The sequence below is a fragment of the Lasiodiplodia theobromae genome (assembly GCF_012971845.1).
Source record: "Lasiodiplodia theobromae strain AM2As chromosome Unknown scaffold_13, whole genome shotgun sequence".
NCBI lineage: Eukaryota > Fungi > Ascomycota > Dothideomycetes > Botryosphaeriales > Botryosphaeriaceae > Lasiodiplodia > Lasiodiplodia theobromae.
Genome location: NW_023336333.1, coordinates 353718 through 367499, shown reverse-complemented (window position 1 = coordinate 367499; position 13782 = coordinate 353718). Strand labels below are relative to the sequence as shown.

General features: G+C 54.9%; 3 protein-coding genes across 3 annotated transcripts; all 3 read right to left on the bottom strand.

Moving 5' to 3' along the window:
• Positions 1-724: 724 nt before the first annotated feature.
• Positions 725-1923, bottom strand: LTHEOB_4892 (alcohol dehydrogenase; the record flags this gene model as incomplete). Its single annotated transcript, XM_035513976.1, has 2 exons — positions 725-1491; positions 1545-1923. 2 exons carry the CDS (start codon positions 1921-1923, stop codon positions 725-727), a joined length of 1146 nt encoding a protein of 381 aa, XP_035374334.1.
• A 5754-nt stretch (positions 1924-7677) lies between these two features.
• Positions 7678-9921, bottom strand: LTHEOB_4891 (ATP-dependent RNA helicase rok1; the record flags this gene model as incomplete). The annotated part of the gene is made up of 1 exon (XM_035513975.1): positions 7678-9921. One exon carries the CDS (start codon positions 9919-9921, stop codon positions 7678-7680), a length of 2244 nt encoding a protein of 747 aa, XP_035374333.1.
• Positions 9922-10340: 419 nt separating this feature from the next.
• On the bottom strand, positions 10341-11203 carry LTHEOB_4890 (ATPAse f0 complex mitochondrial subunit G; the record flags this gene model as incomplete). Its single annotated transcript, XM_035513974.1, has 3 exons — positions 10341-10575; positions 10632-10716; positions 10942-11203. The coding sequence occupies 3 exons, from the start codon at positions 11201-11203 to the stop codon at positions 10341-10343; spliced, it is 582 nt and encodes a 193-aa protein (XP_035374332.1).
• Between the last annotated feature and the right edge of the window lie 2579 nt (positions 11204-13782).

Here is a 13782-nt window from a genome sequence, read left to right as displayed (position 1 = left end):
ACATAACGTGCATCGGCCAAATGTTACCATTGCTCTAGACCAGAAGGGTGTACCTACAGCGTGTTTTCAGTGTTCGATGGAAAAAAGAACTGGGCTTCGCAGGTGAATAAGTAGGTAACCCTTGAACTTCTCCTCTTTAAACCCTCTCCTTCTCTTGCTCGTTGACCTTGCTGTTCATTTTAATTGATACTTTCCCCCCCTCGGACATTTCAGACAATATCTTTCCGCTTAATTTTCTCAGCACGGTTGTACTATTTTGCTCCTGCGTTTCGTTAAAAAAAAACCCCCCCCCCTTGAGTGATTTGAAGTTTAAGGCGTTTTCTGCTCGCCACTGAGAGGTCAATTGTAAAAATTCATATCTATGCGGGCCTATTAAGTTCAACAATACTTTGCATGTTAGGCATAGAGCATCTACGAATATGATCGCCCCAGCGTACTCAGAAGCCTAAGCAATCGTCATCATATTGCACTCATGGAATGGCAAAATGGAGTTTCACTTTCCTCTTATGACTCAGAGCACGTAAATGATAGCCCGTACACATGCCTCAGCCGTCTCTATGGCGGTACAGGGTGTTCTTCTCCATCCATCAACAGGGAATGAATTCCGCAGAAGAAAAAAATATTATGAAACAACGTCTCCTATATTATGACATCCACGCCTATTAAAACATGGAATGTACTCTTGTACTTGGTTCTATGTAAGGACTGAGCATTACAGGAAGTGCTAATCAAAGTGAATATACACCTTCAGCAGCTCCTGTCGGGCGAACCGCTCATAATACTCGGGCGCCTCCTCGACACCGATCTCGGCACCCCAGATGACAGCACCGGGATGCGCCTTGCCGCTGGCAATCAAGCTCACCAGCTCGGGCGCCACGCGCTTCGGATCCACGGCGCCGGCCCCCAGGAGCAGGGCCTTGCCAAAGAAGTCGGACAGCGGGAAGGTGATGTTGGGGCTGATGGTGCCGCCGAGCGGCGCGCCGGGCGAGTCGGGCTGTGCCGTGTAGGCGCCCACGACACCAATGCCACCGCCGTAGCGCGTGACGGCGACAGCGTTCGTAATAACAGCGTCCTCCCGGTGCTCGAGGTCCGCGCCGAGCGCCTCCATGCCCACCGCGTCGACGGACCGCGCCACGCCCGCCGGCTCGTGGGCCAGGATTTGTGTGACCGGATCGGATTCGACGAAGTTGATGGGGATGGCGCCGATGGAAGCGGCGCGGTCGAGGCGGGAGGGCACGTGGTCGACCGAGTAGACGGTCGAGGCGCCGCGTAGGAGGGCTGTGTATGCGACCAGCAGGCCGACGGGTCCGGCGCCGAAGACGGCCACGCTGTCGCCCGGTGTGAAGCCGGAGAAGTCGAGCGCGGTCCACGCGGTGCCCCAGATGTCGGCGATGGTGACGTAGTCCTGCTCGATGGTGTGGTTGGTCGTGTTGGCGGTCAGGGGGATGGGGATCAGGTTGCTGTCGGCGAAGCGGACTCTGGTGTATTCGGCTTGGACGGGTCAGTGACTTGCATGGAGTTGGGCTGTACGAGTGATCACTTACCTTGAAGACCCTCTGGAAGGCCGGCCTGGCCGTTTCCGAAGTATTCCATGGTTTCGGGCTCCATCTCGAGGTGGCCGTGGTTGGCCGTGTCCGGGATGACGACGTAGTCGCCGACGGACAGGGAGGAGACGGCGCTGCCAATCTCGGAGATGTAGCCGATGGCCTCGTGGCCTACGATCCATGGCGGTGTGCCGCCGGCGACGCCGCGGTAGATGTGCAGGTCTGAACCGCAGATGGCTGACGTTGTGATTCGCACGATGGCATCCGTCTCGTTGCCGATGGTTGGGACTGGCAGGTCCTGGACGTTCATCTCAAACGGAACACCGTTGTAGACCACGCCACGCATAATGGCGGCGGCGCCGGAGATGTTGAGAGCCATGTTTGGGAGCGAGTGAAGCAAGTAGGGTGCTGGGGTTGAAAGTGTTCTTGAGGATGAGCGGTGGATGGACACTGGATGTATCGGACACCAAGCCAATTTATACTCTCGTGCTGGACTGGATTGACGCGTAATCGCGACATCTTCGTTCGGATACTTGCATCTCTAAGAAGGATAACTCAGGCTTGTCTCTCATGGTATGCAGGGGATAGGACCGCATAGCGCATAATGCTTAGTGTCAATGAACTCTTGGCTTTATGGAAACTGGGCAGCGGTGAGCTCAGATCCAAGGACGTACTCTCTTTCAGCACCATCTGCGGCTTTTCCTAGCACCAATGTGCATGCAAGTTCCGAGGCCTGCCTTTGCCAAGGTGGAGCCATCACTTTGAACATACGATGACGTTGGGACTATCATCTAGTCGCTTCCACTGAGAGGAAATGCTGATTTGAAATCACCTTAGTGGAATTGGACTACTGCTCAATACGGCTTGACCCGTTGTTGCTGTCGGCCGTGGAAGCTCGATTCTCCACTTATGGCTAAGAAAGATCGAACAAAGTGTGGTAGTGCAATGCACAGCCACCTCGAAGGCGTAAACATTCATATCATTCAAGAGGAAACAGTCCTGTCATTGGCTACTCCTGGCTGCTATACCGACAGCTCGGGGTAGTCCGAGGTTTATCCTCGGCCGTTGCCAAGAGTATCACATAGGAATGGTCATGCTACCGACCGGGACGGGATTTTAGTGAAAGTATGAATTACGTGAACTTGAACTTGGTCTGAAGTGATATTAGCTGTTCGTGTTTCTTTCCACGCAGAAGGAATATACCGGCAGGAGGATCTAGATAGACGTAATCGACACTCTACTATCTCCTCGGCCAGATTCATCCACCGGTCCCTCCACCAGCTACCTTTTCAAGTTTAGCCTTTTCTGAATTAAGGGGCGAATAATTCAGATTTATTGCTTACGCACGTTTCTACCAATCACAAAGCTACAATACAATACTGGTGGACGTGCCGGTAGACGTGCTGGTGGATGAAGCCGGCCGAGGAGATAGTCGTTTCCATGCTCTTGCATTCCCCGCCTTCCGTACCTCTTATCGCCGGGGCGAAAGCGCCAGTTATTGATACATATGCCAGAGTGAACAAGATCCCCTTCGGTTGCATAGTCCTTATAATCCACCATTTTCAATCTCCTTCCACGTACGACTATACCTTATGATGAGGACTTCCCGGCATTTCCCTTAATCACACAATATTAAAAGTCCCTGTTTGCACATGGACGGACTCATGATAAGCGCTCATATCCGGAGGACCCTCCATCACAAAATCATGGCGATGCGCCTCGGTATCGTTGTCGCACGAGTACCCGTACCATGCACAGGAATCCCACTTCGCATACCCCACGCGGCGAAATTCATTGGAAGAGTCCCCTGTGGGAACCAGGCCAATGGTATAGACAGCAACGGACCCATCCCAAGGAATGTGCTGTTGCGCAATAGCCAAGAAAATGATAGGTGTCGAGGGATCAAGAACCTCATCCGGGCACCACTCTCCATGTATAAATTGCCATTCGGTCTCATGGACAGCGGGCGTTTCCGAGAAGAGGAACAAGTTTGAAGGCTGAAAAGTCACATATTCGCAGAAGGTGAAGTAAAAGCGGCTCTTCCCAGCTCTGTTCCAGAGCACCATATCAGGAACCGAGTCGTGAGCGTCCGAAATAGATTCGGGATAGACAGAGTTGACGTAAGCTGTTCTGGTTTGCCCTGTAATAGTGATGATGTCGCTGTGAAAGGGAGGTGTGCTACGTGCGGCATCCATCCACATATAGGACATTGGAAAAGGATCAAGGAGACTGGGATACGTAATGGGCACTGTTACCGAAGCCCATGACCAAGTTGACGCCAGGGGTCTCTCATGGCGAACGTGTTTGTTTCGATTAGGGTCGAATGCCTTTTGTGTGAATGCAGTGGGCGCCATGTCGACGTGTGGAACGTGCCACAGGAGCCCTTGGAAGAGGTCTTCCACCCACAATCCGGCACAGTACTGTGCCTTTGTTGTCCTAGCAATAGCTACTGCAATCCCGGCCAAGGCAAAAAGCCGATCAGAAGGTACGGTCATCCCTCTGTGTGTGTACTCTTGGATAAGCTCGTACCATTGACTGTAACCTTGTCTGTCCGTGAAGAAATCTTCTCCATCCGCTATAAGGTTCCTCACCTTGGCATAGAATAATGGCTCCATGAAATAGTCGTCTAAAATCACCATCATGGAGCCATCGGTTTCCAAGCAATTCCACCTCAGCTTGGGCCCGTCGAAGCTGAGCGACCGCAGTGAAAGTAGTTGTTCTTGCAAAACCCACGCCCGGCCATGAAGAGCAGGCTCCGCACTCAGGCTTATCTCATTCAACTTCATCCCTCTGCCCCGGCCTTCAAAGACTGGTCTGCATCGAATGTGTTCATGGTCGGGCGTTCGGACGTCGAGTTCGACAACGAGCGGAAGATATCGCATACCTTCGGTGACGTTGAAAAAGCAACCTTCTTCACCTCCCGAGGCATGTGCAGCACCAAGTGTCAGAGTTGCGTTGCGGTAGATATCACACATCTGCACAGCTTCTCGCTCCCAGTCAGATTTGCTGTCCTGAATGATACAGAGGGAGTCAATCCAGAGGTATCGGAAAGAGAGCCTTCTCGTGGTTGTAACGGCATCCTGAAAGGTCCGAGAGAGCGCTTGGAATGGAATGTCTTCCAAATGACATTTCAGATTGCCGTTGGAAGTCGTGATGATTTGGGTCGTTCCCCAACAATGGCTTAGGGCGAAGTATCGACGTTCCGTGTCGGGAATCTTTTTCTCTGCTGTTTCGACCAATCGAACTTTCCCATTTCCCACATCAATGACTCGAGTCGGCATGAAGTTTGCCAAGGGATGGGCCTTCAAGCATTTCTCATGCGTTGATAAACACCGTCGGAGCCAGAACGAAGCTAGTTCGAAGGCCGCAGCAGAGCCAGTGCCATTGCTATCGAGCTCCACGCACCGCTTTAGTGTTGCTCCAGTGTCCTCTTATTGCCAGATGGCTGTCAGCAAATGCGAACTCTCTGGCAAACGGGGATGCATGGTGGTTGCTTACCGTCAGCGAAAAGGCCATCGAAAACACCTATCGTCACTGTTGCTACCATTTCCCCAGCCCGTTCAGTCCCGGTACGACACCGATATGCTGCAGAAAGTGTCGCGCCCCTTCCGTCCGAGTCCTCGAGCTTCAGAACTACCTCAGGATTCAGGCCCGTTTCAAGCTCTGAACCTTCGATACGAACACCCTGGCTATTGTAAGCTCTGCAACAATGGAAAATGCAAAAGCATATGTGACACCGCTTTTTGGCAGCTCGCTCAAGCTGTGCAAGGCTGTCGTGGAGGGTGGCGGAGTAGCGAGGCCAGCGAATTTGAAAACCGCCAGCTGGCGAAACATGCCGGATGCGCTGAGAATCCGGGCTCGAGATTTCGGTCTCTACAGCTCTCCAAAAGGCTAGACATTGCTCGCAAAGCATTTTGTAGTCGAAACATAGACGAAGAAAGCGGCAGGATACCGCAGGTTGAAGAAAGGAGGAGGGCGAGTAATGCTGAAAGCTTTGCTGCCCCACTGTTTGGCGCTTACGCATATTACCAAGCAAATGATGCAGGGGGCTGAAAGCGCGCACAGTTGGAGCTCGTATAACGAACCACGACAGATATAGATCTGGTCAGCAGGTAGTAGCGGATACTATTAGACAAAGACCAGGTGTATGTACTCTCATCCCCCGTCAACCGGTAGTCGTTAAAGCTTTGTTGTAATATTTTGGCCAATTCCTCTTTCATGTATGACCATAGGTCGTAAAATGCAGGGCTTCCCGTCCGCTTCTACTATCAGTCGCCCAATAAACAGCCAGGCGACTGCTTGTTGACTGGGAATAATAACTGCTGTCAGGAGCATGTTCTTTCACGTACGACCATAGGTCGCAGAATGCAGGGCTTCCCGTCCGCTCAGCCGTACTTAAGCTGCGAACCGGCCGATTAGTACTCAAGTGGGTGACCATTGGGGAATCCCGGCTGTTGTACGTTTTGCCCTTTGCGATTATTACTATCTTTTTTTTTTTTTTTTTGAATGTGAGCATTTCAGTACCCAATAAACAACGATCATTTCAATTACCTAAGGAAAGCACCAGGATCACGGTTGGTAGCTGATGCGGCGATGAGGCCGTCGGCTGTGCCGTAGGGCCGGGATGTGACGCTGACGCACTGCGCAGTCAAAGAGCAGAAAAAAAGTATATAGATGCAAGACACGTAATCACAACTCAGTCCTAACGTGTTGAGAAAGAGCAACCCATAGTTTTGAATGTGGTGACGCTTGCTCATAATAATATTCAGGGTTATGGGAGTTGAGGCCAAGGCAACCGCTGCCGCCCCTCAGTATCACTGATTTGGATTCGAATCTCTGTTCAAATTGATGACAATCCAACCTCTCCTCAAGCCTGTCTTTTTGGAAAACGAGCTACTTCACCCGCTAGAACAAAAAGTTTCCCACAGAGCCGGTTCCTGCAAAACACTCGCATCGCAATTGAAAGCCTGGACTTTATATTAGCGTTATGTGTAAGCCATGAAGGAAAAGTACAGCTTGCCATGTACCACGCGCTCTGTTCCCCAATCCCCGGACGTATATTTCCGAGTTCAAATTATCGAGCCACTAGTTCTTGAAGGAGACGAGTAGAAACTGAAGACTCACATTGAAATGGCGCAACTGAATGCGGCGAGCATCGGCATCCCTCCTCTTCTGTAACCCCCATGTCTGGGTCGGATCCGTTCTCACCATCAAATCGCTCAATCAGAAGCCGACCGGTGCTATCTCCGTGCTGCTCGACGCCAAATTAGCGATCGGAAAGTCGATAAATGATGGATGTTGCAGGGATGCGGCGCGTCAAGCGTTCATTGAACGAACGTGCAGTTTGTGGCTTGGTTGATCGGTTGGATACATTCTCCCGTTCTATTCTGCATGATGTCGTGCATGTAAGCTGCATTGCATCCCCCACATATGTGGCAGCAAAGAAGGCAATCGGCCGATGGCCATTCGTGGAACCGCCGCCGACGATTCTTCATTGCCCGGATTCTTTGCAGCCTTTTTTCTCCTCCCATGTGAAAAGCGAAAAAGACTACGCCAGACTCGGGAAGATCGGATAAGCGGTTGACCGCATCGTACCGATTTTGTTTTCTTTTAAGCTTGGCTTGCACCACGCAAGGCGGCTAATAAGGGGTCGCATATATGCGATGAGTGGCTTTCGTGGAAGACAATGAGCCATGTTCACATGCGTTTCTGTCCTTCTATGCAAGTGTACGTCAGCTTGAACTTCTGCTGCCATTTCAAACGAATATCTGGTTTTCTCAAGCCTGTCTGACCAAAGATATTGCCCCCTGCTTACCTCGGTGGTTGAAGAATCTAGATGCTTCTATCTGCATCTGGATGTTTATTTCAACTGCCTATGTGGAGAGTGCCGTCTCTACCGGGACATGGAAAGACAAAACGTTTTGGCCCTTCTCTACCTCCTTCCGAAAGAGAGCTATCACAAGGAGTTAACATAAGCATATCGGACGAGAAGAGTCTACGCCAGACATGCAACCTGAACATAGTAATACTAATCGCCATGACTTCGACACGGGTTGAAAGACAATATTAACTTTTTTTTGTGATCCTACCCAACAACTTTTCCACATACATATCACTTTCTCTCCTTCTATATCTAATCATCGAACCCCCCAAACTCCCCCTCACTCTCTTCACCACCCTTCGCGAGTCCTTCTCTCTCCTTCCTCTTCCTGCTCGCCTGCACTGCCGCCTTCCTGTTGTGTTCGACCTTCCTCTCAAAGCCCGGCTTCGTACTGATCTGCGTGCGCCATTTGCCCCTGCCTTGCTTGAGCTCGACGCCAGCCCTTCTAGCCTCAACGCCCCTCTTCTTCAGCAGCTTCTTATCGCGCTTACTAGGCGTGGGCAACGCATCCAGCATCCACTGCTGAACCGTCGCCTTCTCCGCGCCTTCCTTCCCCCTCAACGCCTCGCTCGCCTTGATGATATTCGCAATGTTCTTGATGTACGGGATGTCTTCCTCCGTGTACAGCGTGACCGCAACGCCGCCCTCGCGACCCGCACGCCCGGTGCGGCCAACGCGGTGCACGTACGCCGCACCCGACGTCGGCACGTCGTAGTTGACGACGCCGTTGATGCCGCGGAAGTCCACGCCGCGCGCCAGCAGGTCCGTCGTGATCAGCACCCACACCTCGCCGCGGCGGAAGCGCGCCATGACGCCGTCGCGCAGCGACGACGACAGCGACGAGTGCAGGACCGCGATGCGCGACGACCCGCCCGCCTCGGGCGGGATGTCGTACTGCAGCTCCGAGTAGAGCGCCTGCGCGCGGGGGATGGTTTGCGTGAAGATGAGGAAGGGTGGGCGCAAGGTTGGTGTCGTGTTGTCGCTCTTGGAGGTGGTGGGGTGGAGCAGCTGGCGGACCGCGAGGAGTTTGCCTTGCTCCGTGGCGGCGTACGTGAGCTGGTGGTGGATGTTGGGAACGGCTGAATCCTTGAGGCCAACGACGAGACGGACAAGATTGGGCCTGGTGACACCTGAGCTCTGGATGGATGACCAGCGGGACGTGATGGTGTTCTTTGCTAGTTCTTCGATGCTAGATCCCATGGTGGCCGACCAAAGGCTTACCCGTAGTAGCGGGTTTATGCAAGCGTTCCAGATATCTAGAGTTTGTTGCCGGAATAGAGGGTCGAGGAGTACATCTGCCTCATCCAAGACAAAATACTTCACGGTCGGAAGAGAACCAGTTCCGTCCGCAATTTGGAGCGCGTGCAGTAGAGTAAGTGGCGTTGAGACCAAAATGTCTGACTTAACGAGCTGGCCTCTCTTGCGCTTCTTTGCCTTGGAGTTTTTGTCGCCTTCTGAGGCAGAATCGCCCTGACTCTCACCATCGCTTTCTTCGGAGCCAGAATCATCGTCACTCGGCTTAGATTCCTCTTCCGCGAATTGCTTCAGGACCTCCATACCCTTACGCATGAGGGAAACCTTGATTCCTGTCTTTAGGCTGAGCTTCCGTCCTTCGTTGACGATTTGACTGGCCAGTTCCTTGGTAGGAGCTAGGATGATTGCTTTGATTCCTTCGTCCTCCTTGGCGGATGAGTCCTCTCCGTTCCGTGCTTTACGCCTCCGCAAAAGTGACTCAACGACAGGAATCAGGAAGGCCAGCGTCTTCCCGCTACCGGTCGGAGCTACAGTTAAGAGGTCAACTCCGTTGCTTTCTGGATCAGTAGCATCCAATAGCAGTGGCAGACTGGCAAGCTGCACTTCTGTTGGCATGGTATAGCCCTGCGCATCGATATTTTCCGCCAGTCTCCTGGAAACGTTGAATCGCGACCTCAGTTGGTTAAAGGACGTGAGCGGTTGCGGGAAAAGCTGAACCTTTGCCTTTTTCTGCGGCGCCTCCTGCTCCTTCGACTTCTTGCGCTTCTTGGACTTCCGATCCGCCGCCTTCTGCTCTGCCTCTTGCGCCTTGTAGTCCTCCAGCAGAGTGATCTTGACCTTGTGCGAGCGCAGTATGCGCTTGTTCTCCTCCTCTGTCACTGGTTCCACACCATCCGCAGATTCAGCCTCGGACTGATCCTCCTTCGCCTCGCCCTTGTTTTGTTTCGCGCCTGCATCTGCTGCTTTGGGCTCCGCCTTCTTGTCCTCCCGCTTCCCATCGCCGAAAAAGTCGAGTTCGGGCGGCAGATCGACAGTCGCTGCGGAATGGGCCTGGCCCCGTTTGCGCTTCTTCGTTTTCGACTGTGTAGCCGGCGTCGAACTCTGGTCCTCGTGGGTCGCGTCGCGGCCAAAAAGCTGTGGATTTGCGTTTGCGCCGCTGGAGGGCGTCTTCACCGCGGGCGCATTCTTCGTCGCACCCTTGCCGACATTGGTGCCGCGCGACAGCACCTTGAGGAAGTCCATGTTTCGAGACGTCGTGAGGTCAGATTTAAGCGTGTCGGAGTTGCGGGAAATCAATGGTGGCGACGCATAGTTTTGCGGTACCGACGAACGTTGGCGGCGCAATAATTCCGCTATCGAAAAAAATACTTATCGGCGCTGTCAAAGCTTCACGCCATCACGTGCGCCTATATCACCAAAACTTGAGCACATACAACGATTGCCCTATTGGGGTAAAAGTACAAAGGAAATGGATAAAATCTAGAAGCAGCATATGTGCATGTAGTACAGTGTCTTGCTCCGTGGAACAAGGTGTGCTCCTCTAGTCAACGGCTCCCTCTACAGCTTTTGCCGCCTGTTTTCGACCTCCATCCGTCCCCGGCCCCGTCTGCTTCCAACTGACAGCTGACTTGTCTACCATCCATCGCAGCCGGCTTCATGCTTTAGTGGTGGGCAGGCGCGCTCGACCTGTAGCCGACGATCTTCATGCGGCCAATCATCTCGCCAACGGTGAAGAAGCCAAGGACCTCGGCGGCAACGACACCGGCAGAAGCGAGCTCCGCCCTGTTCACGTTCCTGACGCGGGCCAGGAGGTTGGAAGTCTGGCCGGAGAGCTGGGAGGGGTTCTTGAGGGCGTTGAGGAGGGGCTGGAAGTAGGCCTGGAAAGTTTGCGTGGACCTGCAAGGGTCAATGAGTATGGCCCATCTCGGAGACTGTATCCGGGCATTGCTTACGGAGGGCTCATCTTGCGGGCGTGGAAGACAATCTTGCCCAGCTCAAGCGCGACGCGCGAGTAGTAGACGGTCGGGGGGATGAGAGCTGCGGGGAACGCATGTCAGTCGGGTTGACGCAAGCATGCGGGAGCAATCGCGGCTTTGGACGCGCCTGCAGCACTGCCGACGGACAGGCAAGCTGCAGGCATCTAGAACACCATCGAAAGCGCCAATGACCCGGCGACCGTTGCATCGTGTCGTCGGAGACGAGCCGGCCAAATGGCACATGCCAATTCGCACGCTGGGGCTGTACAACACAGGGCGCACTTACACTGGACGAAGCCGGCAACCTTGGCGGTGCGGCCGCCGGCGGAGGCCAGGCGCTGCAGAGCGGCGCCGCCGAACTGGGTGGCCTTGGAGAGAGCAGCGCTGCCGGTCGCACTCGCGCGGGCAAGACCCTCAGAGGCCTTGGAGGTGGCTTGAGCGGCCTTTTCCTTTGCGGCCTCCGAGGTGGTGGAGGCATGGCGCACGGCGGGGCGGCGCACGGCGAAGCGGGATTGCCGCAGCACGGCGCGAGAGGCAGCGAGGGACATGGCGGCGGCGATGGAGGAGCGGAGATGGGGTGGTGTCGAAGGTGGATGAGGCTGCGTGCTCCGTGGGCGTTGAGGTCAACTCTGCCGTGCACGCCCGAAGGGAAAACCATTCCAGCGCCTCGGGCGCCAAGACCCTAGCTGAGATGCCGGTTCTGCGCGACAGTCACCATCGCCCTTCGACACACCACTTTCACGCCTTTTGCTTTCTATCACAATGAGCGCGCTGCAATTGCGCACGCATTTCGCTATTGGAGCCCCGTCCGTGCCGCCGTTCACTACCATGTCTCCATCCATCCGGCCTATCCCTAATGCAGCCCAACCTCGGATGGCAGCCTCTGACCTCCGGGCAGGAGGTACGCAGGAGCAGGTCACTAGGTACCGCCGATGGCATGCTAGGTCCGCAGGCCGGCGGCGTCGGGCGCTCACCAGCCGCTCTCCATCCCTCCCATCTTCTCCGCATCACCCTGCGCACTAACCACCATCCATAACCCCTCCGTGCCACCCTCCACTCCTTCAGGGGCTGGGTGCCCTGTGCCGGACGACCCTTTTCCATGTAGCATTGCATCAGTCGAGCATCTCAGCCACGGCGGCTGGAGGAAATAGTCCAGGTGCAAGAAGATATCCGGCAGGTTGTCGAGCCTGACTCAACCTCCAATGGAAGACGTTCAACCGCTGCGGTACTCTTCACGCCGACCCCCACGCATGCGGTACGGAACCCACGCCGCAACATGAAAGGGCTGGACGCGTCCACTCGTCCTGGTCGAGAACGAAGACGACCACAAACGTCGAACGGAATGGACAATGGCCTTTGCACCCTGTCGTGTCCACCCATCCGTCATCCCCGCCGGCCAGACCGTCGTACGCTTCCGTTGACATCATACATGCACTGCCCCAGGCTCTCTTCTATTACCCGAATTCGGGTACTGCGTTGCTCGTACGGCTCCTTTGCAGTCTTTCCGCGACGCGCAACCCTTACTTGGTTCGGGGATGTTGACCAAAAAAAGATACCGAGCGTTGAGTGGAAATTTGGCAGTTGACAAATAGGGACCCGGAGAATAGCTTCTTGTTCATGCTCCACCAAGAACCGAGAAGAGTGGGAAGCGAAATGGACCAATAAGACCCAAGCGTGCAATTAGAGGCCAAAGAAAATAGATTGATCGAGACGAATAGGCCCGCAGTCGACATGGAACCCTCACCAGGGCATCGAAAGTCTGGCCGAACGGCGTTGCGGACCGGGAAACGAGGACTGCTGGTCCGAATGTCTAATTACCTCTGGAGTATCAGCAACCGCATCGAATAGTAGCACTCGACGTGGAAACATAAGAGAAGAGTATTAGAAGCGAGAATGAAGATGTGCCGGAGAGACGTCATACCGCAATCTCGGCAATGAGTCGTGGCCTCCTGTCCCCATAGTACGCCAACAACGCATTTCCCTCATGAATAGCGAGCGCTTGCGTTATTCACGGCTGGCTCCCGAGGTAGCAGAGCGAGTGGGGGACCAGCCATTGCGAGGTGGGCTAGAGCAGATTGTCATCAGCTCCGTTCACAGGGACGGGGAGGGCCGTTGTGCGGTCGATCCACTATGCAAGCGCCTACGCCGCACCAACGAGAAAAAGGCCTGGCCGGCATGTTGAGTCGTCGACGATGGGGTCGATACGAGGCAGGCTTCTCTGGAACCACGCCGTTGGCAGGCAATGTTCTGGGCTCAGGGGCAAAGTACAGCAGTCGCGGTGAGGATGCTATTCTCGGCTTGGCACTGCGGAGTGCTCAAAGCGCGCGGGATTGTCATCGGTACTTTCCACAAACTCCTCATCTCCGCGTCGGGACAGTAAGAGAATGAAATTCTGCTAATTTTGGACGGCTTCTACGAGAGGATTAGCAGAGGACGGGACGCCGCAATACCCGATGTGGATGGATGGGTCTCCAAGCGCTATCTCCGGAGTGGAGTGACGGGCGCACATCTTCCAATTCTCGACGCGTAACCTCCCCAGGGACCAGCAGGCGAAATAAGGGAGCCCAGGGGAGATGAGTTGCACCAACTGAGCAGACGGGAAAGTATCGAGCTAAAAAGACATGTCCAGCACACCGCCCACGCCGCCCCCTCCGGAACCCTAGCCGGGCTGAACCTGATTGACGACCTCTGTCGGTAGATATCTCGCAGCCCCGCGTCTCGTACAGAATCCTTCTATTGGATGGCCTCGAGGGCACGCCAGCCGCGGGCATGGCGAGTCGGATCAAAGAGCGGGCCGCATGCCCTGAGCTGCAGCCGCCTTCGCGCGGGCTTCTGGAAGGAGGAGCTGCCGCTGGGCAGGTCACGCTCCCTTCCCTCGCGCTGCTGAGGGCGCAGCGGCGAGGCCTCCGGGCGGCATACCATTGGTCTTATGGCCCAGGACCCGAAGATCGAGGGCGCACCCATGTCGCGGCGGGCAGCGACAGCCTGCAGCAGCAGATCGATCTCGTTTCGTGCCTGCCGATAGGCCCGGCAGCCGCGGGCGCGGAGGCGGGCTGCGGAGAGGGAGGGGCTTGGTAGGCGCTCCGCGATGGTCGGCAGGCACCACGTCTGGGGACGGTGTGGAGGC